Source organism: Oncorhynchus gorbuscha, unplaced genomic scaffold, assembly GCF_021184085.1.
Source record: "Oncorhynchus gorbuscha isolate QuinsamMale2020 ecotype Even-year unplaced genomic scaffold, OgorEven_v1.0 Un_scaffold_1344, whole genome shotgun sequence".
Classification (NCBI taxonomy): Eukaryota; Metazoa; Chordata; class Actinopteri; order Salmoniformes; family Salmonidae; genus Oncorhynchus; species Oncorhynchus gorbuscha.
Genome location: NW_025746147.1, coordinates 75,335 through 100,794, shown reverse-complemented (window position 1 = coordinate 100,794; position 25,460 = coordinate 75,335). Strand labels below are relative to the sequence as shown.

General features: G+C 51.0%; 1 protein-coding gene across 2 annotated transcripts in view; it reads right to left on the bottom strand.

The window, feature by feature from the left end:
• Positions 1–896: 896 nt before the first annotated feature.
• LOC124022336 (growth arrest-specific protein 6-like) overlaps positions 897–25,460 on the bottom strand; it is a 35,417-nt gene continuing 10,853 nt past the window's right edge. Inside the window, exons 4-15 of one of the 2 annotated variants that reach the window (XM_046337255.1) lie at positions 24,666–24,728; positions 17,964–18,086; positions 15,668–15,787; positions 15,362–15,484; positions 11,329–11,447; positions 10,557–10,675; positions 9,093–9,282; positions 8,620–8,784; positions 8,362–8,530; positions 6,076–6,218; positions 2,683–2,890; positions 897–1,085 (exon numbers count right to left, since the gene is read on the bottom strand). In XM_046337255.1, the coding sequence (XP_046193211.1) occupies positions 934–1,085; positions 2,683–2,890; positions 6,076–6,218; positions 8,362–8,530; positions 8,620–8,784; positions 9,093–9,282; positions 10,557–10,675; positions 11,329–11,447; positions 15,362–15,484; positions 15,668–15,787; positions 17,964–18,086; positions 24,666–24,728 (1,694 nt within the window). In that variant the 3' untranslated portion in view covers positions 897–933. The remainder of the gene's footprint in view (positions 1,086–2,682; positions 2,891–6,075; positions 6,219–8,361; positions 8,531–8,619; positions 8,785–9,092; positions 9,283–10,556; positions 10,676–11,328; positions 11,448–15,361; positions 15,485–15,667; positions 15,788–17,963; positions 18,087–24,665; positions 24,729–25,460) is intronic. The other variant, XM_046337256.1, reaches the window with a different exon arrangement.

Below are 25,460 nucleotides of genomic sequence, written 5' to 3'. Positions count from 1 at the left end.
CGGGGCATGTGAAAGGGGGACAGTAATGGAGTGTTTCATTGGCTGACGGTGGGTGGATGTAACTACAGAGGACTAGAAGCATGGTTTGGGAGGGGAAGGAAGGGTCTTTAATGGGGTCATATTAACAGAAGGCAGAGCCATATGCTGTAATCTGTAGGCAGTGTGCAGAGCTAAATTGCAGGTAGACTAAGTTTGCATTAAGTTGGAAAAGCACCGAACAGATGTTTTTATTAAACTCAGTCCATTTTCACCTGCGATGGTGTGCAAGTTTTACAACAACAAAGCCTTGTGCTACTGAATTACACCCCCACACACCTTATAGGGTTTGTTCCACAATGGACTGGGTCAGTTGACCAAACCTCTTCTGGAGTACTGCCAGTTATTCCACTTATGGATCCAGTTTGATCACCGTGAGCTCTGACGAAGGCCGATACATGAGCTCATTACACTAAAACATACGGTCAAGAGCCGTGTGAAATATTGGATTTTTGTTTTCGAGACATCACTGAATTTTCCTACGCACCTGCAACCTCAGATGTGAGAGTGCTGCTCCTACATTCAATCACGCTGAGGGCAGAATGACTGAGGGTTGGTCAGGAGAAGGGGTTGGCCACACGGCCAGCTCCTGGGTACATTCCAAATGGCACCCTATTCCCTAAATAGTGCACTAGTTTTGACCAGAACCCATAGGGGTCATATAGGGAATAGAGTGCTATTTGGGACTCAGTCCTTGCTTAGGTTAAGGCCCTGTGGGTTATGGTGGACTGTAGTGGACGGGGTGAAGTCTCCCCTTGCTACAGATCTAGGATCAGCTTCCACTCCCCTAATCCTAACCTTAACCATCTGTGGGGAAATGTCAAACTGACCCAAGATCAGTGTCTCGGGGCAACTCCCCTGCTCCAGTGAGGACGGGGCTGAAGGGGACTGCAGCGGTCACAAGGCCCCCCCCAGCAGAGGGCAGGAGTGGGAGCGGATGTCGTTGTGTTTGTGGAAGGCCTCGTCCAGGTCCAGAGCCAGGCCGTTGATCGTCACCTCCATGCAGCCGCGGTAGAACGACGACACCAGGGTCGACACCAGGGGCACGTCTGGTACAGGGGTTAGAGGTCACAGGTCAGAATGGAAATTAATGACACCAGGAGAAGTGGTTAATAGTAATGGTGAAACTGTGTGTGTGTGTGTGTGTGTGTGGGGTGTTTGTCTAGAGTACAGTAGTAATGAGTGTGTGTTACATGTCTCCCTCTGCCTATACCCGTCTACCTCACCGGGGAGCCCTCCTATACCAGTCTACCTCACCGGGGAGCCCTCCTATACCCGTCTACCTCACCGGGGAGCCCTCCTATACCCGTCTACCTCACCGGGGAGCCCTCCCATACCCGTCTACCTCACCGGGGAGCCCTCCCATACCCGTCTACCTCACCGGGGAGCCCTCCTATACCAGTCTACCTCACCGGGGATCTCTCCCATACCCGTCTACCTCACCGGGGAGCCCTCCTATACCAGTCTACCTCACCGGGGAGCCCTCCTATACCAGTCTACCTCACTGGGGAGCCCTCCTATACCCGTCTACCTCACCGGGGAGCCCTCCTATACCCGTCTAACTCACCGGGGAGCCCTCCTATACCCGTCTAACTCACCTGGGAGCCCTCCCATACCCGTCTACTTCACCGGGGATCTCTCCCATACCAGTCTACCTCACCAGGGAGCCCTATACCCGTCTACCTCACCGGGGAGCCCTCCTATACCCGTCTAACTCACCGGGGAGCCCTCCTATACCCGTCTAACTCACCGGGGAGCCCTCCTATACCCGTCTAACTCACCGGGGAGCCCTCCCATACCAGTCTAACTCACCGGGGAGCCCTCCCATACCCGTCTAACTCACCGGGGAGCCCTCCTATACCCGTCTAACTCACCTGGGAGCCCTCCCATACCCGTCTACTTCACCGGGGATCTCTCCCATACCAGTCTACCTCACCAGGGAGCCCTATACCCGTCTACCTCACCGGGGAGCCCTCCTATACCCGTCTAACTCACCGGGGAGCCCTCCTATACCCGTCTAACTCACCGGGGAGCCCTCCTATACCCGTCTAACTCACCGGGGAGCCCTCCCATACCAGTCTAACTCACCGGGGAGCCCTCCCATACCAGTCTACCTCACCGGGGAGCCCTCCTATACCCGTCTAACTCACCGGGGAGCCCTCCCATACCAGTCTACCTCACCGGGGAGCCCTCCCATACCAGTCTACCTCACCGGGGAGCCCTCCTATACCCGTCTACCTCACCGGGGAGCCCTCCTATACCCGTCTACCTCACCGGGGAGCCCTCCTATACCAGTCTACCTCACCGGGGAGCCCTCCTATACCCGTCTAACTCACCGGGGAGCCCTCCCATACCAGTCTACCTCACCGGGGAGCCCTCCTATACCCGTCTACCTCACCGGGGAGCCCTCCTATACCAGTCTACCTCACCGGGGAGCCCTCCTATACCTGTCTAACTCACCGGGGAGCCCTCCTATACCTGTCTAACTCACCGGGGAGCCCTCCTATACCCGTCTAACTCACCGGGGAGCCCTCCTATACCTGTCTAACTCACCGGGGAGCCCTCCTATACCTGTCTAACTCACCGGGGAGCCCTCCTATACCTGTCTAACTCACCGGGGAGCCCTCCTATACCTGTCTAACTCACCGGGGAGCCCTCCTATAAAGGTGGTTGAAGGCAGGCTGAGGTCAACCGTCTCCTGTCCAGGTGTGGTGTGACTCTGTCCAGGCTGACCGTCCACCTCTAGTATGGTCATGTTCCCACTGACCGTCACATTGACCTCATGAACCTCTGCATCACACAGGAAGGCCGGGGCGCTGGCCACGATCACATCACCCACAGAGACCAGGACATACTGGGGGGGGGGGAGAAACAGACAGTCAGACAGACATCACACTCGACACAAACAAAACATGAATTCAGACAGCCAGACAGAGGTCAGACAGACAGACAGACAGACATCACACTCGACACAAACAAAACATGAATTCTGACAGCCAGACAGAGGTCAGACAGACAGAGGTCAGAGTCAGACAGCGAGTCAGGCAGCCATGCATGCAGGGCAGAATTAGACCAATATCCATTAATAAAAACTTTTAAAACAATTCAGTTTTAGAAACATACAGTGACATATCATTACAGAGCCCTGCAATACCAGGAGCTGACCAAATAAGAGTCTCCTCATCCAGCTGGTCCTGAGTTCACTAACCTGTTCTACTAACATACTGAAGCCTCAGTCCCCTCATCCAGCTGGTCCTGAGTTCACTAACCTGTTCTACTAACACACTGAAGCCTCAGTCCCCTCATCCAGCTGGTCCTGAGTTCACTAAACTGTTCTACTAACACACTGAAGCCTCAGTCCCCTTATCCAGCTGGTCCTGAGTTCACTAACCTGTTCTACTAACACACTGAAGCCTCAGTCCCTTATCCAGCTGGTCCTGAGTTCACTAACCTGTTCTACTAACATACTGAAGCCTCAGTCCCCTCATCCAGCTGGTCCTGAGTTCACAAACCTGTTCTACTAACACACTGAAGCCTCAGTCCCCTCATCCAGCTGGTCCTGAGTTCACAAAACTGTTCTACTAACACACTGAAGCCTCAGTCCCCTCATCCAGCTGGTCCTGAGTTCACTAACCTGTTCTACTAACATACTGAAGCCTCAGTCCCCTCATCCAGCTGGTCCTGAGTTCACTAACCTGTTCTACTAACATACTGAAGCCTCAGTCCCCTCATCCAGCTGGTCCTGAGTTCACAAACCTGTTCTACTAACATACTGAAGCCTCAGTCCCTTCATCCAGCTGGTCCTGAGTTCACTAACCTGTTCTACTAACATACTGAAGCCTCAGTCCCCTCATCCAGCTGGTCCTGAGTTCACTAAACTGTTCTACTAACACACTGAAGCCTCAGTCCCTCATCCAGCTGGTCCTGAGTTCACTAACCTGTTCTACTAACACACTGAAGCCTCAGTCCCCTTATCCAGCTGGTCCTGAGTTCACTAACCTGTTCTACTAACACACTGAAGCCTCAGTCCCCTTATCCAGCTGGTCCTGAGTTCACTAACCTGTTCTACTAACATACTGAAGCCTCAGTCCCCTCATCCAGCTGGTCCTGAGTTCACAAACCTGTTCTACTAACATACTGAAGCCTCAGTCCCTCATCCAGCTGGTCCTGAGTTCACAAACCTGTTCTACTAACATACTGAAGCCTCAGTCCCCTCATCCAGCTGGTCCTGAGTTCACAAACCTGTTCTACTAACATACTGAAGCCTCAGTCCCCTCATCCAGCTGGTCCTGAGTTCACAAACCTGTTCTACTAACATACTGAAGCCTCAGTCCCCTCATCCAGCTGGTCCTGAGTTCACAAACCTGTTCTACTAACACACTGAAGCCTCAGTCCCTTCATCCAGCTGGTCCTGAGTTCACAAACCTGTTCTACTAACATACTGAAGCCTCAGTCCCCTCATCCAGCTGGTCCTGAGTTCACTAACCTGTTCTACTAACATACTGAAGCCTCAGTCCCTCATCCAGCTGGTCCTGAGTTCACTAAACTGTTCTACTAACACACTGAAGCCTCAGTCCCCTCATCCAGCTGGTCCTGAGTTCACTAAACTGTTCTACTAACACACTGAAGCCTCAGTCCCCTTATCCAGCTGGTCCTGAGTTCACTAACCTGTTCTACTAACACACTGAAGCCTCAGTCCCCTTATCCAGCTGGTCCTGAGTTCACTAACCTGTTCTACTAACATACTGAAGCCTCAGTCCCCTCATCCAGCTGGTCCTGAGTTCACAAACCTGTTCTACTAACATACTGAAGCCTCAGTCCCCTCATCCAGCTGGTCCTGAGTTCACTAAACTGTTCTACTAACACACTGAAGCCTCAGTCCCCTTATCCAGCTGGTCCTGAGTTCACTAACCTGTTCTACTAACACACTGAAGCCTCAGTCCCCTTATCCAGCTGGTCCTGAGTTCACTAACCTGTTCTACTAACATACTGAAGCCTCAGTCCCCTCATCCAGCTGGTCCTGAGTTCACAAACCTGTTCTACTAACATACTGAAGCCTCAGTCCCCTCATCCAGCTGGTCCTGAGTTCAGAAACCTGTTCTACTAACATACTGAAGCCTCAGTCCCCTCATCCAGCTGGTCCTGAGTTCACAAACCTGTTCTACTAACATACTGAAGCCTCAGTCCCCTCATCCAGCTGGTCCTGAGTTCACAAACCTGTTCTACTAACATACTGAAGCCTCAGTCCCCTCATCCAGCTGGTCCTGAGTTCACAAACCTGTTCTACTAACATACTGAAGCCTCAGTCCCCTCATCCAGCTGGTCCTGAGTTCAGAAACCTGTTCTACTAACATACTGAAGCCTCAGTCCCCTCATCCAGCTGGTCCGGAGTTCAGAAACCTGTTCTACTAACATACTGAAGCCTCAGTCCCCTCATCCAGCTGGTCCTGAGTTCAGAAACCTGTTCTACTAACACACTGAAGCCTCAGGACCAGAACATCCAATCAATCAGAATAAACCAAATTACAACACAGTCCAAACAAAACTACATTGCTTACTGGGAAACACAAACACAATGCAGTGCTATCTGGCCCTAAAACGACAACAGCAGAACCTGAGACGGAGCTGCATTTCCTGACAAAATGTCAAAAATATAAAACAATTAGAGAGAGTGTCATTTCCCCAAATGTGAAACCCTTATTCAAGATTTCAAAGACCTCTCTGATGAGAGAAGGCTACCCGTCCTGTTGGGGGAGGACGCAGAGAGCTGTGGGTTGGCAGAGCACTACATTGCTGCCTGCCAGTGTCTGACTAACCATCCAACCTGCACATGTCCTCCATTGTTATTATCGTTCAATGGTTATTTTGACCCTTGATTATTGTTGTTACTGTTGTCCCTGACAATATTGATTATTATTATTAATTATGTTAATATTGTAAATCTCTAAAGTAAGCTTTCTCAACATCTACATTGTTACTTCATGCCAATAAAGCAAATTGAGTCAGACAGACAGACAGCGTCGGGCCAAGTAACCTCACCTCCCGCCACTCCTGGTTGTCTCTGTGGTAGTCGGAGAGAGAGATGGACAGAGGGACGCTGTCCTGATAAACCAGGGCCAATAGAACCCCAACAGTGGAGGCTGGTCTCAGAGTCAGCTGGATACTCAGAGACTGGGACTCTGCTGGGGGAGAGAGATGAGAGTCAGCTGGATACTCAGAGACTGGGACTCTGCTGGGGAGAGATGAGAGTCAGCTGGATACTCAGAGACTGGGACTCTGCTGGGGAGAGAGATGAGAGTCAGCTGGATACTCAGAGACTGGGACTCTGCTGGATACTCAGAGACTGGGACTCTGCTGGGGAGAGAGATGAGAGTCAGCTGGATACTCAGAGACTGGGACTCTGCTGTGGAGAGAGATGAGAGTCAGCTGGATACTCAGAGACTGGGACTCTGCTGGGGAGAGAGATGAGAGTCAGCTGGATACTCAGAGACTGGGACTCTGCTGGATACTCAGAGACTGGGACTCTGCTGGGGAGAGAGATGAGAGTCAGCTGGATACTCAGAGACTGGGACTCTGCTGGGGAGAGAGATGAGAGTCAGCTGGATACTCAGAGACTGGGACTCTGCTGGGGAGAGATGAGAGTCAGCTGGATACTCAGAGACTGGGACTCTGCTGGGGAGAGATGAGAGTCAGCTGGATACTCAGAGACTGGGACTCTGCTGGGGAGAGAGATGAGAGTCAGCTGGATACTCAGAGACTGGGACTCTGCTGGATACTCAGAGACTGGGACTCTGCTGGATACTCAGAGACTGGGACTCTGCTGGGGAGAGAGATGAGAGTCAGCTGGATACTCAGAGACTGGGACTCTGCTGGGGAGAGAGATGAGAGTCAGCTGGATACTCAGAGACTGGGACTCTGCTGGGGAGAGAGATGAGAGTCAGCTGGATACTCAGAGACTGGGACTCTGCTGGGGAGAGAGATGAGAGTCAGCTGGATACTCAGAGACTGGGACTCTGCTGGGGAGAGAGATGAGAGTCAGCTGGATACTCAGAGACTGGGACTCTGCTGGGGAGAGAGATGAGAGTCAGCTGGATACTCAGAGACTGGGACTCTGCTGGGGGAGAGATGAGAGTCAGCTGGATACTCAGAGACTGGGACTCTGCTGGATACTCAGAGACTGGGACTCTGCTGGGGGAGAGATGAGAGTCAGCTGGATACTCAGAGACTGGGACTCTGCTGGATACTCAGAGACTGGGACTCTGCTGGGGGAGAGAGATGAGAGTCAGCTGGATACTCAGAGACTGGGACTCTGCTGGATACTCAGAGACTGGGACTCTGCTGGATACTCAGAGACTGCGACTCTGCTGGGGGAGAGATGAGAGTCAGCTGGATACTCAGAGACTGGGACTCTGCTGGATACTCAGAGACTGGGACTCTGCTGGGGGAGAGATGAGAGTCAGCTGGATACTCAGAGACTGGGACTCAGCTGGATACTCAGAGACTGGGACTCAGCTGGATACTCAGAGACTGGGACTCTGCTGTGGAGAGAGATGAGAGTCAGCTGGATACTCAGAGACTGGGACTCTGCTGTGGAGAGAGATGAGAGTCAGCTGGATACTCAGAGACTGGGACTCTGCTGGGGAGAGAGATGAGAGTCAGCTGGATACTCAGAGACTGGGACTCTGCTGGGGAGAGAGATGAGAGTCAGCTGGATACTCAGAGACTGGGACTCTGCTGGGGAGAGAGATGAGAGTCAGCTGGATACTCAGAGACTGGGACTCTGCTGGATACTCAGAGACTGGGACTCTGCTGGGGAGAGAGATGAGAGTCAGCTGGATACTCAGAGACTGGGACTCTGCTGGATACTCAGAGACTGGGACTCTGCTGGATACTCAGAGACTGGGACTCTGCTGGGGAGAGAGATGAGTCAGCTGGGGAGAGAGATGGGACTCTGCTGGATACTCAGAGACTGGGACTCTGCTGGATACTCAGAGACTGGGACTCTGCTGGATACTCAGAGACTGGGACTCTGCTGGATACTCAGAGACTGGGACTCTGCTGGATACTCAGAGACTGGGACTCTGCTGGATACTCAGAGACTGGGACTCTGCTGGATACTCAGAGACTGGGACTCTGCTGGATACTCAGAGACTGGGACTCTGCTGGATACTCAGAGACTGGGACTCTGCTGGATACTCAGAGACTGGGACTCTGCTGGGGGAGAGATGTGGTTACACACACACACACACACACACACACACACACACACACACACACACACACACACACACACACACACACACACACACACACACACACACCCACCATATGTGATGTTGAACAGAGCGAAGCCTGTCCCAGGGTAATAGGTTCCGGGCTGTTCTGTACTGAAACACTGCATGTTGTCATTAGACCTGATGGTCTCCTGAATGGACGTATCCTCTCCGGTTAACCAGCGCCACTCACGCATACAGCCATCAAACCTCGGGTTCACCTGGAGAACACACATTAGGCAGAGAACACAACACGCACATCTCCCCATAACAGAGATTGTAGAGAGAACAGACCCCAACCCCCCCTAACCTGGTTGATGAGACTGTCCTCTTTGAAAGGGACGCCCCCTACAGTCAGGTTGAGTTCATGCATGCCTTTCTTCAGGGTGAACAGATCTCCATTCACAGCTATCTTCATCACTGCCTCCCTGTCAATCTTAATCACCAGACTCCGCCCCTGCTCCTCCACTGAGATCTACAGACCAATCAGAAAAGACAGGAGCTCCAATTGTTAAAAAAAACAAAAAAACATTTGACACGTTCTTATCCTACATTGTCTCAGTCCCAAATGATATCCTATTTCCTATACAGCACACATTCTGACCAGGTCCCCAGTAACACCTCCTCCAACAAGTAGTGCACTACATAGGGAATAGGGGGCCATTTGGGATGCACCCCTGAGTCAACGACCCCTCAGGAGAGGAGATGCCACTTTAGACTATTGAGACCCAACCCATAAGTTACCCCCCCCCCCACCTTGTAAACCCCAGAATAACCTCTGACCTTTCTCCACTGTCCGTCGTTGACGGCAGGCCCACTGCTGGTGACCCGGCTGACCGCCCCGTACCTCAGCTGCAGCTCCAGTTTCCCATGATGCATTGCAAGAACAATCCAGGAACTGTTCAGGTGACCACCAGCGAAGAAGATGACCCCCTCTGGGTCAAAGGTACGGAGGTCAAACTCAGCTGAGAAGCTAGAGGAGGGAGAGACAAAGACAGGATGTAATATAATTCTACAATGGGACAAGACTATGGTTGGAACTATGAACCCTTACAATGCTTATGCCTTGCTGGCATCTTTCCAGGTCTCTTGGAAAAGAGGGTGAAACCTCAGGAGACTGGTAAGGTTAAAAGGTTAGAGGTTAAAGGTAAGGCCTACCCAGTCTGGACTCTCCTGCGGTAAGGTTAAAAGGTTAGAGGTTAAAGGTAAGGCCTACCCAGTCTGGACTCTCCTGCAGTAAGGTTAAAAGGTTAGAGGTTAAAGGTAAGGCCTACCCAGTCTGGACTCTCCTGCAGTAAGGTTAAAAGGTTAGAGGTTAAAGGTAAGGCCTACCCAGTCTGGACTCTCCTGCAGTAAGGTTAAAAGGTAAGGCCTACCCAGTCTGGACTCTCCTGCAGTAAGGTTAAAAGGTTAGAGGTTAAAGGTAAGGCCTACCCAGTCTGGACTCTCCTGCGGTAAGGTTAAAAGGTTAGAGGTTAAAGGTAAGGCCTACCCAGTCTGGACTCTCCTGCAGTAAGGTTAAAATGTAAGGCCTACCCAGTCTGGACTCTCCTGCAGTAAGGTTAAAAGGTAAGGCCTACCCAGTCTGGACTCTCCTGCAGTAAGGTTAAAGGTTAGAGGTTAAAGGTAAGGCCTACCCAGTCTGGACTCTCCTGCAGTAAGGTTAAAAGGTTAGAGGTTAAAGGTAAGTCCTACCCAGTCTGGACTCTCCTGCGGTAAGGTTAAAAGGTTAGAGGTCAAAGGTAAGGCCTATCCAGTCTGGACTCTCCTGCAGTAAGGTTAAAAGGTTAGAGGTTAAAGGTAAGGCCTACCCAGTCTGGACTCTCCTGCAGTAAGGTTAAAAGGTAAGGCCTACCCAGTCTGGACTCTCCTGCAGTAAGGTTAAAAGGTTAGAGGTTAAAGGTAAGGCCTACCCAGTCTGGACTCTCCTGCAGTAAGGTTAAAAGGTTAGAGGTTAAAGGTAAGGCCTACCCAGTCTGGACTCTCCTGCGGTAAGGTTAAAAGGTTAGAGGTCAAAGGTAAGGCCTATCCCGTCTGGACTCTCCTGCAGTAAGGTTAAAAGGTTAGAGGTTAAAGGTAAGGCCTACCCAGTCTGGACTCTCCTGCAGTAAGGTTAAAAGGTAAGGCCTACCCAGTCTGGACTCTCCTGCGGTAAGGTTAAAAGGTTAGAGGTTAAAGGTAAGGCCTACCCAGTCTGGACTCTCCTGCAGTAAGGTTAAAAGGTTAGAGGTCAAAGGTAAGGCCTACCCAGTCTGGACTCTCCTGCGGAAGCGTAGCCTGACCACTGGGACTCCGCTGAACATTCGGCCCAGGTAGAGAGAACGGGAGTTCCTCTTCATGGTGAGAGAGACGCATGTAGTGATCTCCTGGTGGGGGAGGAGAGAGAGGGTGGGGGAGAGAGAGAGGGTGGGGGAGAGAGAGGGAGGAGAGGGGGAGGGAGAGAGAGGGGAGAGAGAGGGAGGAGAGAGGGGAGAGAGAGGGAGGAGAGAGAGGGAGGAGAAGGGGAGGAGAGAGAGGGGGAGAGAGAGGGAGGAGAGAGAGGGGGAGAAGGGGAGGAGAGAGAGGGGGAGAGAGAGGGAGGAGAAGGGGAGGAGAGAGGTGGGGGAGGAGAGAGAGAGGGAGAAGGGGAGGAGAGAGAGGAGAGAGAAAGGGAGGAGAGAGAGGGGAGGAGGAGAGAGGGTGGGGGATATAACCAGTGTCGGCAAAAAACCAAGTAAATTGTTCCCAGCAGCACAGTTACAGTCACCAACGCTCTGGATGACATGACAACAGGACGGTAGATCTCCAGGAAGAGGGTTGGGAGCCCTGGTCTAGAGTGCAGTGCTGCTTGTCGATAATGAACCTTTGACTGAATCCCGGACTAACAGATAGGGGGTGTTTTCTACGGGTCTAGTTAATGTTTTCTACGGGTCTTGATAATGTTTTCTACGGGTCTTGATAATGTTTTCTACGGGTCTTGATAATGTTTTCTACGGGTCTTGATAATGTTTTCTACGGGTCTTGATAATGGACTTTTTACCTGACAGCTCCTGAGGTCGTGGCTCAACTTCTTGCCCTGCCGACCGTCACAGAAACACCGGAAACTACCGGGTGTGTTCACACACTCCTCACACACTCCCTGCTCACACTCATCCACATCTGACAGAGAGAGAGAGAGAGAGACACAGAGACACAGAGAGAGACAGAGACAGAGACACAGAGAGACAGACAGAGACACAGAGACACAGAGAGAGAGACACAGAGAGAGAGACAGAGAGAGAGAGACCGAGACAGAGAGAGAGAGACCGAGACAGAGAGGAGAGGAAGAGGGAGAAAAAACAGAGAGAAGGGTGTCCATTGGTCTCTGGAACTACAACCCCCAGACAAGACTGGGGGAGAAAACCACTGAAGTGAAAAACAACGTCTCTAAAAATGTTATCAGCATCAACAGATGGAGGAACAACTCCTGACTTAGATCTCTCCTGATGTCAACTGAACCATGTCCCAAATGGCACCTTATTCCCCTACAGCCGGGGTCTAAAGTGGTGCACTACATAGGGAATGGGGAACCATTTGGGATGAAGCCAGAACGTCTGTCCCAGTCTGTCTGAATGACCCTAGAAGGCCATGAGGTTTATTATGATACAGATGGATAAATGTTAGTTCTTCTAAAGAGTAACTCTGTGACCGCCTCCCTCCCTCCCCACTTTCTCTCCCTCCCTCCCTCTCTTTCTCTCCCTCCCTCCCCCCACTTTCTCTCCCTCCCTCCCTTCCCTCCCCCACTTTCTCTCCCTCCCCTCCCCCACTTTCTCTCCCTCCCTCCCCCACTTTCTCTCCCTCCCTCCCCCACTTTCTCTCCCTCCCTCCCCCACTTTCTCTCCCTCCCCTCCCCCACTTTCTCTCCCTCCCTCCCCCACTTTCTCTCCCTTCCCTCCCCCACTTTCTCTCCCCCCTCCCCCACTTTCTCTCCCTCCCCTCCCCCACTTTCTCTCCCTCCCTCCCTTCCCTCCCCCACTTTCTCTCCCTCCCCTCCCCCACTTTCTCTCCCTCCCTCCCCCACTTTCTCTCCCTCCCTCCCCCCCTTTCTCTCCCTCCCTCCCCCACTTTCTCTCCCTCCCTCCCCCACTTTCTCTCCCTCCCCTCCCTTCCTCCCTCCCCTCCCCTCCCCCACTTTCTCTCCCTCCCTCCCTTCCTCCCTCCCCTCCCCCACTTTCTCTCCCTCCCCTCCCCCACTTTCTCTCCCCCACTTTCTCTCCCTCCCTCCCCCACTTTCTCTCCCTCCCCTACTTTCTCTCCCTCCCCTCCCTTCCTCCCTCCCCTCCCCCACTTTCTCTCCCTCCCTCCCCCCCCACTTTCTCTCCCTCCCTCCCTCCCCCACTTTCTCTCCCTCCCCCCCACTTTCTCTCCCTCCCTCCCTTCCTCCCTCCCCTCTCTCTCAGTAAGTTGAATGCAAGACAGGAACAAACTTGTTTGACAAATAAAAGACTAGGATTACATTTCCCAATGACATTTATAAGGACCATTGAGCGTTTGGCAGGAGAGGATGTCGTGCAGATAGAGATCGGTCTTGTAATAAAAAAAACATTTAACAGAATGTTTTGACTATAAATAAAAAGATGACGTGCTAACAGCTTACTTTGGCAGTCGTCTGTGTGTGTGTGTGTGTGTGTGTGTGTGTGTGTGTGTCTGTGTGTGGCAGTCGTCTGTGTGTGTGTGTGTGTGTGTGTGTGTGTGTGTGTGTGTGTGTGTGTGTGTGTGTGTGTGTGTGTGTGTGTGTGTGTGTGGCAGTCGTCTGTGTGTGTGTGTGTGTGTGTGTGTGGCAGTCGTCTGTGTGTGTGTGTGTGTGTGTGTGTGTGTGTGTGTGTGTGTGTGTGTGTGTCTGTGTGTGTGTGTGTCTGTGTGTGTCTGTGTGTGTGTGTGTGTGTGTGTGTGTGTGTGTGTGTGTGTGTGTGTGTGTGTGTGTCTGTGTGTGTGTGTGTCTGTGTGTGGCAGTCGTCTGTGTGTGTGTGTGTGTGTGTGTGTGTGTGTGTGTGTGTGTGTGTGTGTGTGTGTGTGTGTGTGTGTGTGTGTCTGTGTGTCTGTGTGTGGCAGTCGTCTGTGTGTGTGTGTGTGTGTGTGTGTGTGTGTGTGTGTGTGTGTGTGTCTCAGAGTGTGAGAGAGATTGTGTATGTCAGTGGAGGCTGGTAGGAGGAGCTATTGGAGAACAGGCTCATTGTAAATGACTGGAATTAGTATCCAAAAACATGAAACGTATGGAAACCACGTTGGACTCCGTTCCATTCATTACAATGAGCCGGTCCTTCTATAGCGCCTCCCACCAGCCTCCACTGGCGTGTGTATGTGTGTATGACAGTGTGTGTGTTGGTATGTATGAAGGACAGCTGGCTGCACCACTAGACTAGCTACACCTGGCTGTATACACACACACTGCATTCAAAATGTATTCAGACACCTTGACTTTTTTTTTTTTTAATTAAGTTTTCCAACGTTTTACTTTGTTGAAGCAACTTTGGCAGCGATTACAGCCTCAAGTCTTCTTGGGTATGAAGCTACAAGCTTAGCACACCTGTAGTCGGGGAGTTTCTCCCATTCTTCTCTGCAGATCCTCTCAGGTTGGAAGGGGAGCGTCACAGCACAGCTATTTTCAGGTCTCTCCAGAGATGTTTGATCGAGTTCAAGTCCGGGCTCTGGCAGGGCCACTCAAGGACATTCAGAGACTCATTGTCCTGTTGGAAGGTGAACCCTTTTCCCCAGTCTGAGGTCCTGATCGCTCTGAGCAGGTTTTCATCAAGGATATCTCTGTACTTTGTTCCGTTCATCTTTCCCTCCATCCTGACAAGTTTCCCGGTCCCTGCCGCTGAAAAACATCCCCACAGCATGATGCTGCCACCACCATGCTTCACCGTAGGGATGGTGCCACCACCATGCTTCACCGTAGGGATGGTGCCACCACCATGCTTCACCGTAGGGATGGTGCCACCACCATGCTTCACCGTAGGGATGGTGCCATCACCATGCTTCACCGTAGGGATGGTGCCAGGTTTCCTCCAGACGTGACCCTTGGCATTCAGGACAAAGAGTTCAATCTTGGTATCATCATGCCAGAGAATCCAAGCGAGAATCTGTCTGGCCACTCTACCATAAAGGCCTGATTGGTGGAATGCTGCAGAGTTGGTTGTCCTTCTGGAAGGTTTTCCCATCTCCACAGAGGAACTCTGGAGGTCTGTTGGAGTGACCATTGGGTTCTTGGTCACCTCCCTGACCAAGGCCCTTCTCCCCCGATTGCTAAGTTTGGCCGGGCAGTCAGCTCTAGGAATAGTCTTGGTGGTTCCAAACATCTTCCATTTAAGATGGATGGAGGCCACTGTGTTCTTGGGGACCTTCAATGCTGCAGAAATATTTTGGTACCCTTCCCCAGATCTGTGCTTCGACACAATCCTGTCTCAGAGCTCCAGGTACAATGCCTTCGACACCATGGCTTGGTTTTAGCTCTGACATGCACTGTCAACTGTGGGACCTTACATAGACAGGTGTGTGCCTTTCCAAAGCATGTCCAATCAATGTAATTCACCACAGATGGACTCCAATCAAGTTGTAGAAACATCTCAAGGATGATCAATGGAAACAGGATGCACCTGAGCTCAATTTCGAGTCTCATAGCAAAGGGTTTGAATACTTATGTAAATAAGGTATCTTTTTTTTTCAATACATTTGCAAATATTTCTAAAAACCTGTTTTTACTTTGTCATTATGGGGTATTGTGTGTAGATTGATGACATACGTTTTTTAGAATACGGCTGTAACGTAACAAAATGTGGAAAAAGTCAAGGGGTCTGAATACTTCCTGAATGCTCTGTATATAATATATTCTATACATTATTGTATGTATTACATGTATATAATGTATCAGTACTGAGTAATGTGTTTTTGGTGTACTGCTCACCTAGGCAGGTCTTGGTGTATATAATGTATCAGTACTGAGTAATGTGTTTTTAGTGTACTGCTCACCTAGGCAGGTCTTGGTGTATATAATGTATCAGTACTGTGTCATGTGTTTTTAGTGTACTGCTCACCTAGGCAGGTCTTGGTGTTGTTGTCGTAAACGTATCCTGTCTCACACAGACAGTCATAGGCTCCATCCTGGTTCACACACCTTGCTGTCCCACACATACCTGGATCCTGGCACTCATCCACGTCTGAAACACACACACACACACACACACACACACACACACACACACACACACACACACACACACACACACACACACACACACACACACACACACACACACACACACACACACACACACACACACACACAGTAAGGACAGTTCAATACTTCCTTCAAGTAAGGTGTGCGTGTGTGTGTGTCTTACCGTTACACATCTGGCGTCCGACCAGCATGTAACCGCGGCGACAGGAGCAATGGTAGCTACCCATAGTGTTGTTACACTCGTGGTCACATCCTCCATTCCTCTTGTTGCACTCATTGACATCTGCCAATCACAGGAGAGACACAGAGGACATGTGACAATATGAACCAATCACTTTATCCATCAACTACATTGAACGTAGCTAAGTGTCACATGACACTTTAATGTGAGTTCTGATTAAAACGTTTATACATCGTCTTTAACTAAATAAATCACACACACACGTCTCTTTTCCGGCGGCTTAGAGTGACTCTGCTCTGATGAGCTGAATGGTTTCTGTGTGCGTGTGGTTGGTCAGTGGAAAAGCCTCCGCCTCAGAGTCAGTCAGACACGTTGTGTTCAGTCTTCCCCCACCGACCAACGGCTGGGTGGCAGGATGAGTCACCACAGAACAGTGAGAGATGGAGTCTGCATTCAAAATGGCTCCCTATTCTCATGGTGTTCTGGTCAAAAGTAGTGCACTATAATCAGGACTAGGGGTCATTTGGGAAAACAGACAGCAGCAGTGCAGGAGGCATTCACACAGACAGGCCCCCAGCCCCCCCCCCCCCTCCCCTCCCTCCGCACAGACAGGCCACCAGCCCCCTCCCTCCACACAGACAGGCCCCCAGCCCCCTCCCTCCGCACAGACAGGCCCCCAGCCCCCTCCCTCCGCACAGACAGGCCCCCAGCCCCCTCCCTCCGTACAGACAGGCCCCCAGCCCCCTCCCTCCGTACAGACAGGCCACCAGCCCCCTCCCTCCGTACAGACAGGCCACCAGCCCCCTCCCTCCGTACAGACAGGCCACCAGCCCCCTCCCTCCGTACAGACAGGCCACCAGCCCCCTCCCTCCGTAGAGACAGGTCCACCAGCCCCCCCTCCTCCCTCCGTAGAGACAGGTCCACCAGCCCCCTCCCTCCGTACAGACAGGCCACCAGCCCCCTCCCTCCGTACAGACAGGCCCCCAGCCCCCTCCCTCCGTAGAGACAGGCCACCAGCCCCTCCCTCCGTACAGACAGGCCACCAGCCCCTCCCTCCGTACAGACAGGCCACCAGCCCCCTCCCTCCGTACAGACAGGCCACCAGCCCCCTCCCTCCGCACAGACAGGCCACCAGCCCCCTCCCTCCGTAGAGACAGGTCCACCAGCCCCCTCCCTCTGTACAGACAGGCCACCAGCCCCCTCCCTCCGTACAGACAGGCCACCAGCCCCTCCCTCCGTACAGACAGGCCACCAGCCCCCTCCCTCCGTACAGACAGGCCACCAGCCCCCTCCCTCCGTACAGACAGGCCACCAGCCCCCTCCCTCCGTACAGACAGGCCACCAGCCCCCTCCCTCCGTAGAGACAGGACACCAGCCCCCTCCCTCCGTAGAGACAGGACACCAGCCCCCTCCCTCCGTAGAGACAGGACACCAGCCCCCTCCCTCCGTAGAGACAGGACACCAGCCCCCTCCCTCCGTAGAGACAGGACACCAGCCCCCTCCCTCCGTAGAGACAGGACACCAGCCCCCTCCCTCCGTAGAGACAGGACACCAGCCCCCTCCCTCCGTAGAGACAGGACACCAGCCCCCTCCCTCCGTAGAGACAGGACACCAGCCCCCTCCCTCCGTAGAGACAGGACACCAGCCCCCTCCCTCCGTAGAGACAGGACACCAGCCCCCTCCCTCCGTAGAGACAGGACACCAGCCCCCTCCCTCCGTAGAGACAGGACACCAGCCCCTCCCTCCGTAGAGACAGGTCACCAGCCCCCTCCCTCCGTAGAGACAGGTCACCAGCCCCCTCCGAAGAGACAGGTCACCAGCCCCCTCCGTAGAGACAGGTCACCAGAGACATACAGACAACTCACACAGAGCCCAGTGGCACTCCAGGGACGGTGTTTGTGTGTCTGTGTGGATGGAGACATCTTCATCACTGTCTTTCCAAGTCAAGGTCAGACAGGACTCACCCTGTACCGATCATTGTCACATTCTGGAGACAGTGTGACACTGTAGAAAATCCTCTCTGTCCCCACCTCTGTCACTTTGTATGTGTGACGAACAATAACACAGTAGCATTCTCCCTGGCCATGTGGCCAGACTATGTCCCCAACACACTGGTCCTATTCCTCAGCATCACATCGGGGATTGTGGGTAAATTGTGACTGACTGATCTCCAACTAGTAATGAGTAGTTATTTCTGATGCCAGGTGATTGGTGGATCAGCCAGTGGGCTGCAACGTGGAACAAGTCCAGTGAGTTTCTGTAGATCGTGTCACAGTACCTTTCTCACAACGGACTCCTGTCCAGCCAGTGAAGCAGTGGCAGAGGAAGCCGCCCTTTTGGTCCTCACAGCGCACCGTACCTCGAGGATTACAGGGAGACGGAGAGCACTGGTCTGGAATATCTGAGAGAGGGGGAAGGGAAAGGGAGAGGGTGGGAGGGAGAGAGACGGGGAGGGGAGAGAAAGAAAGAGAGCATTAGAGGTCATCCTGTCAGGGAAATAACATCCTACAGTACAGCAAGTCATTGATTGTGAAGGTCTGTTACTATATAATGTGAAGTGTTTTAGCCAGGCTGGTCCAGGCTGGTCCATAGCTCTATGTTACTATATAATGTGAAGTGTTTTAGCCAGGCTGGTCCATAGCTCTGTTACTATATAATGTGAAGTGTTTTAGCCAGGCTGGTCCATAGCTCTGTTACTATATAATGTGAAGTGTTTTAGCCAGGCTGGTCCATAGCTCTGTTACTATATAATATGAAGTGTTTTAGCCAGGCTGGTCCATAGCTCTGTTACTATATAATGTGAAGTGTTTTAGCCAGGCTGGTCCATAGCTCTGTTACTATATAATGTGAAGTGTTTTAGCCAGGCTGGTCCAGGCTGGTACATAGCTCTGTTACTATATAATGTGAAGTGTTTTAGCCAGGCTGGTCCAGGCTGGTACATAGCTCTGTTACTATATAATGTGAAGTGTTTTAGCCAGGCTGTTCCAGGTTGGTACATAGCTCTGTTACTATATAATGTGAAGTGTTTTAGCCAGGCTGGTTCATAGCTCTGTTACTATATAATGTGAAGTGTTTTAGCCAGGCTGGTCCAGGCTGGTACATAGCTCTATTACTATATAATGTGAAGTGTTTTAGCCAGGCTGTTCCAGGTTGGTACATAGCTCTGTTACTATATAATGTGAAGTGTTTTAGCCAGGCTGGTCCAGGTTGGTCCATAGCTCTGTTACTATATAATGTGAAGTGTTTTAGCCAGGCTGGTCCAGGCGGGTACATAGCTCTGTTACTATATAATGTGAAGTGTTTTAGCCAGGCTGGTCCAGGTTGGTCCATAGCTCTGTTACTATATAATGTGAAGTGTTTTAGCCAGGCTGTTCCAGGTTGGTACATAGCTCTGTTACTATATAATGTGAAGTGTTTTAGCCAGGCTGCTCCAGGTTGGTCCATAGCTCTGTTACTATATAATGTGAAGTGTTTTAGCCAGGCTGTTCCAGGTTGGTCCATAGCTCTGTTACTATATAATGTGAAGTGTTTTAGCCAGGCTGGTCCAGGCTGGTCCATAGCTCTGTTACTATATAATGTGAAGTGTTTTAGCCAGGCTGTTCCAGGCTGGTCCATAGCTCTGTTACTATATAATGTGAAGTGTTTTAGCCAGGCTGTTCCAGGCTGGTCCATAGCTCTGTTACTATATAATGTGAAGTGTTTTAGCCAGGCTGGTACATAGCTCTGTTACTATATAATGTGAAGTGTTTTAGCCAGGCTGGTCCATAGCTCTGTTACTATATATTGTGAAGTGTTTTAGCCAGGCTGGTCCAGGCTGGTCCATAGCTCTGTTACTATATAATGTGAAGTGTTTTAGCCAGGCTGGTCCAGGCTGGTCCATAGCTCTATGTTACTATATAATGTGAAGTGTTTTAGCCAGGCTGGTCCATAGCTCTGTTACTATATAATGTGAAGTGTTTTAGCCAGGCTGGTCCAGGCTGGTCCATAGCTCTGTTACTATATAATGTGAAGTGTTTTAGCCAGGCTGGTCCATAGCTCTGTTACTATATAATGTGAAGTGTTTTAGCCAGGCTGGTCCATAGCTCTGTTACTATATAATGTGAAGTGTTTTAGCCAGGCTGGTCCATAGCTCTGTTACTATATAATGTGAAGTGTTTTAGCCAGGCTGGTACATAGCTCTGTTACTATATAATGTGAAGTGTTTTAGCCAGGCTGGTACATAGCTCTGTTACTATATAATGTGAAGTGTTTTAGCCAGGCTGGTACATAGCTCTGTTACTATATTTCCCTCAGGATCGATTAAAAGACGTGTGTGTTTCGCTTCGTCCTCACAATTGCTGTAGACCTTTATAACATGTTAAAGCTTAATTATGAACATAGTTTGACAAGTTTACTCGACATATGGTATATATTTTCGACGTTTTGGCGCGCAACCACTTCAATTTTGCCTACATTTTTACCAAAATCAGGCTATTTTGAGAACCGAAAGACGCAGACTTGAAAACTGAATGCTAATTTGGTGAGTATAATCCCTTACAGGTCTTCTGATGGAAGAACAGCAAAGGTAAGGGAATATTTATGTATTAATTTTGGGTTTCTGTCGACTCCAAGATAGAGGAGTCATTATGCTAATGTGGGAGCGCCGACTCCCTATTATAGCCTAGTGAATGCAAAATGTAATGTTATAAATAAAAGTAACACAGCTTTTGCATTTAGAAGAAGTGTATCTTCCTATACATATGTAAAACATGCATATTTAGTCAAAGTTTATGATGTGTATTCCTTGTTAGCTGACGTTATCTGCCGGAGCTATTTAATTTCTCCGGACATTTTAGTAGCATTTTTTGAACGATGCATCATTGTAAACAGAGATTTATGGATATATATAGCATATTATTGAAAAAGAAATGAATGTACTGTGTAACATGTTATATTACTGTCATCTGATGAAGATTTCAAAAGGTTAGTGAAATGATTTTTCTTTTAATCCTGCGTTTGTTGATTGCATATTTTTTCCTACTTGGCTATGCTAATGAGCTATGTCTGCGGTGGTGGTTTGACATAAATATGTGCTATGTTTTCGCCGTAAAACATTTTAGAAATCTGACTTGCTGGCTAGATAAACAACTTGTTTATCTTTCATTTGAGCTATTTTACTTGTTAATGTGTGGAGGTTAAATATTTTTAGGAATATTTTTGCGCATTGTGCGTTATGGTAATGAGCTTGAGCTGTAGTCACGCTACCAGCAGAGGAATATAACTCCCTAACAAGTTTTAAAAGTGAAAAACATGAGTAGGACAAGTAGGTTCATGCTCTACAACATCCGCAGAGTACGACCGTGCCTCACACAGGAAGCGGCGCAGGTCCTAATCCAGGCACTTGTCATCTCCCGTCTGGATTACTGCAACTCGCTGTTGGCTGGGCTCCCTGCCTGTGCCATTAAACCCCTTCAACTCATCCAGAACGCCGCAGCCCGTCTGGTGTTCAACCTTCCCAAGTTCTCTCACGTCACCCCGCTCCTCCGTTCTCTCCACTGGCTTCCAGTTGAAGCTCGCATCCGCTACAAGACCATGGTGCTTGCCTACGGAGCTGTGAGGGGAACGGCACCTCAGTACCTCCAGGCTCTGATCAGGCCCTACACCCAAACAAGGGCACTGCGTTCATCCACCTCTGGCCTGCTCGCCTCCCTACCACTGAGGAAGTACAGCTCCCGCTCAGCCCAGTCAAAACTGTTCGCTGCCCTGGCCCCCCAATGGTGGAACAAACTCCCTCACGACGCCAGGACAGCGGAGTCAATCACCACCTTCCGGAGACACCTGAAACCCCACCTCTTTAAGGAATACCTAGGATAGGATAAGTAATCCCTCTCACCCCCCCTAAGTTTTAGATGCACTATTGTTAAGTGACTGTCCCACTGGATGTCATAAGGTGAATGCACCAATTTGTAAGTCGCTCTGGATAAGAGCGTCTGCTAAATGACTTAAATGTAATGTAAATGTAAATATAATATGAAGTGTTTTAGCCAGGCTGGTCCAGGCTGGTACATAGCTCTGTTACTATATAATGTGAAGTGTTTTAGCCAGGCTGGTCCAGGCTGGTCCATAGCTCTGTTACTATATAATTTGAAGTGTTTTAGCCAGGCTGGTACATAGCTCTGTTACTATATAATGTGAAGTGTTTTAGCCAGGCTGTTCCAGGCTGGTCCATAGCTCTGTTACTATATAATGTGAAGTGTTTTAGCCAGGCTGGTCCAGGCTGGTCCATAGCTCTGTTACTATATAATGTGAAGTGTTTTAGCCAGGCTGTTCCAGGTTGGTCCATAGCTCTGTTACTATATAATGTGAAGTGTTTTAGCCAGGCTGGTCCAGGCTGGTCCAGGTTGGTACATAGCTCTGTTACTATATAATGTGAAGTGTTTTAGCCAGGCTGTTCCAGGTTGGTACATAGCTCTGTTACTATAATGACTCCTGTGATGCCATTGATAAAGGCCCTGATCTAAAGCAGTGCACTATATAGGGAATAGGGCTGTGATCTAAAGCAGTGCACTATATAGGGAATAGGGCTGTGATCTAAAGCAGTGCACTATATAGGGAATAGGGCTGTGATCTAAAGCAGTGCACTATATAGGGAATAGGGCTGTGATCTAAAGCAGTGCACTATATAGGGAATAGGGCTGTGATCTAAAGCAGTGCACTATATAGGGAATAGGGCTGTGATCTAAAGCAGTGCACTATATAGGGAATAGGGCTCTGATCTAAAGCAGTGCACTATATAGGGAATAGGGCTCTGATCTAAAGCAGTGCACTATATAGGGAATAGGGCTGTGATCTAAAGCAGTGCACTACATAGGGAATAGGGCTCTGATCTAAAGCAGTGCACTATATAGGGAATAGGGCTCTGATCTAAAGCAGTGCACTACATAGGGAATAGGGTGCCATCTGTGACAGACTAAAATGCCTGCTGTGATGCCATTGAATAGAGTTATTTTCCCCTCCCAGGATCTGAGTACAGCATAAATAGCTCTACTGCCTGTCCCTCTCTCCCCCCACACTGTCCCTCTCTCCCCCACACTGTCCCTCTCTCCCCCCATACTGTCCCTCTCTCCCCCCACACTGTCCCCCACACTGTCCCTCTCTCCCCCCACACTGTCCCTCTCTCCCCCCACACTCCCCCCAGTCTCTCGCCTCCCCCCAGTCTCTCGCTCTCTCCCCCCCAGTCTCTCGCTCTCTCCCCAGTCTCTCGCTCTCTCCCCCCAGTCTCTCGCTCTCTCCCCCCCAGTCTCTCGCTCTCTCCCCCCAGTCTTTCGCTCTCTCCCCCAGTCTCTCGCTCTCTCCCCCCAGTCTCTCGCTCTCTCCCCCCAGTCTCTCGCTCTCTCCCCCAGTCTCTCGCTCTCTCCCCCCAGTCTCTCGCTCTCTCCCCCCAGTCTCTCGCTCTCTCCCCCCAGTCTCTCGCTCTCTCCCCCAGTCTCTCGCTCTCTCCCCCCAGTCTCTCGCTCTCTCCCCTCCAGTCTCTCGCTCTCTCCCCCCAGTCTCTCGCTCTCTCCCCCTCCAGTCTCTCGCTCTCTCCCCCTTCTTTATCTATTAATCTAGGAGTGTTATATATAAACTAATAGTTCCTGCAGTTCTTTCTCCTTCCATTCCTGCTGACTGTGTGCTGAAGGGGGGGACAATCTCTCTGTCCTGGACGCACGGCTGAGTCATATCAACTCCCTGGCTGACTCTGACTAGAGTTCCAACAACCAATCAGCAGACAGGATGGGCAGGCCCACTCATTCCTGGACCCAGCAGCCCTGATGCAGCAGAATACTTCACCCCCCCACCCTCACTGGCGTCACAGCTTGCTCACGTCACTGATCTCAGATCTGCAGTCACGGGAGTGCGTGATGCTGAAAGGAGGTGTGTCACGCACACTTGGTTACTACTGCAGAGTTCCACACGCATCTCTCCCTCTCCCTCTCCCTCCCCCTCTCTCTCTCCCTCTCTCTCAGTCACAGCAGCTGTTCTCAACGTGTCAGCCGCCCAGTAGACACTGACCCATAGACATGAAGAGACATTCCTCCTCTTATCTTCACCTTAAATCAGATAACTTTCTCTCAGTGTTCTGCAGTAGTGAGGTGGTGCAGTGCAGCCTGCCCTGCCCAACAGAAAGAACTGTGTGCTCACTGCTCCTCATACACAACATTTATAAACCACACAGTGAGGGAAAGAGGAGAGAGGGAAAGAGAGAGAGGGGGAAAGAGGGAAAGAGGGCGAGAGAGAGAGGGGGAAAGAGGGCGAGAGAGAGAGAGAGAGAGGGAAAGAGGGCGAGAGAGAGAGAGAGAGGGGAAAGAGGCGAGAGAGAGAGAGGGGGAAAGAGGGCGAGAGAGAGAGAGGGGGAAAGAGGGAATGAGAGAGAGAAAAAGAGGGAATGAGAGGGGAGAGAGAAAGAGGGAATGAGAGGGGAGAGAGAAAGAGGGAATGAGAGGGGAGAGAAAGAGGGAATGAGAGGGGAGAGAGAAAGAGGGAATGAGAGGGGAGAGAGAAAGAGGGAATGAGAGGGGAGAGAGAAAGAGGAATGAGAGGGGAGAGAGAAAGAGGGAATGAGAGGGGAGAGAGAAAGAAGGAATGAGAGGGGAGAGAGAAAGAAGGAATGAGAGGGGAGAGAAAGAGGGAATGAGAGGGGAGAGAGAAAGAGGGAATGAGAGGGGAGAGAGAAAGAGGGAATGAGAGGGGAGAGAGAAAGAGGGAATGAGAGGGGAGAGAGAAAGAGGGAATGAGAGGGGAGAGAGAAAGAGGGAATGAGAGGGGAGAGAAAGAGGGAATGAGAGAGGAGAGAGAAAGAGGGAATGAGAGGGGAGAGAGGTAAAATGAGAGTATGGTAGAAAGAGGTGTGAAATAAAAGTAGAGTAGAGAGAGGAGCTACATGCTCATATCTACTGTACGCGAGTCAGTTTGTCTGTCTGCAGCCCTAGTCAGGAGGACAGACAGACGAGGAACTCACTGTGAACACAGGTGATCAGGTCTTGTTTCTTCTTGTCCGTGTCCCCAAACTTCTCCATGCACGCTAATCAGAGAGACAGGGCAGAGAGCGAGACAGGGCACAGAGAGAGAGAGACAGGGCACAGAGAGAGAGAGAGACAGGGCACAGAGAGAGAGAGAGAGACAGGGCACAGAGAGAGAGAGCGAGACAGGGCACAGAGAGAGAGAGCGAGACAGGGCACAGAGAGAGAGAGAGACAGGGCACAGAGAGAGAGAGAGACAGGGCACAGAGAGAGAGAGAGAGAGAGACAGGGCACAGAGAGAGAGAGAGAGCGAGACAGGGCACAGAGAGAGAGAGAGAGCGAGACAGGGCACAGAGAGAGAGAGAGAGCGAGACAGGGCACAGAGAGAGAGAGAGAGCGAGACAGGGCACAGAGAGAGAGAGCGAGACAGGGCACAGAGAGAGAGAGCGAGACAGGGCACAGAGAGAGAGAGCGAGACAGGGCACAGAGAGAGAGAGCGAGACAGGGCACAGAGAGAGAGAGCGAGACAGGGCACAGAGAGAGAGAGCGAGACAGGGCACAGAGAGAGAGAGCGAGACAGGGCACAGAGAGAGAGAGCGAGACAGGGCACAGAGAGAGAGAGCGAGACAGGGCACAGAGAGAGAGAGCGAGACAGGGCACAGAGAGAGAGAGCGAGACAGGGCACAGAGAGAGAGAGCGAGACAGGGCACAGAGAGAGAGAGCGAGACAGGGCACAGAGAGAGAGAGCGAGACAGGGCACAGAGAGAGAGAGCGAGACAGAGCACAGAGAGAGA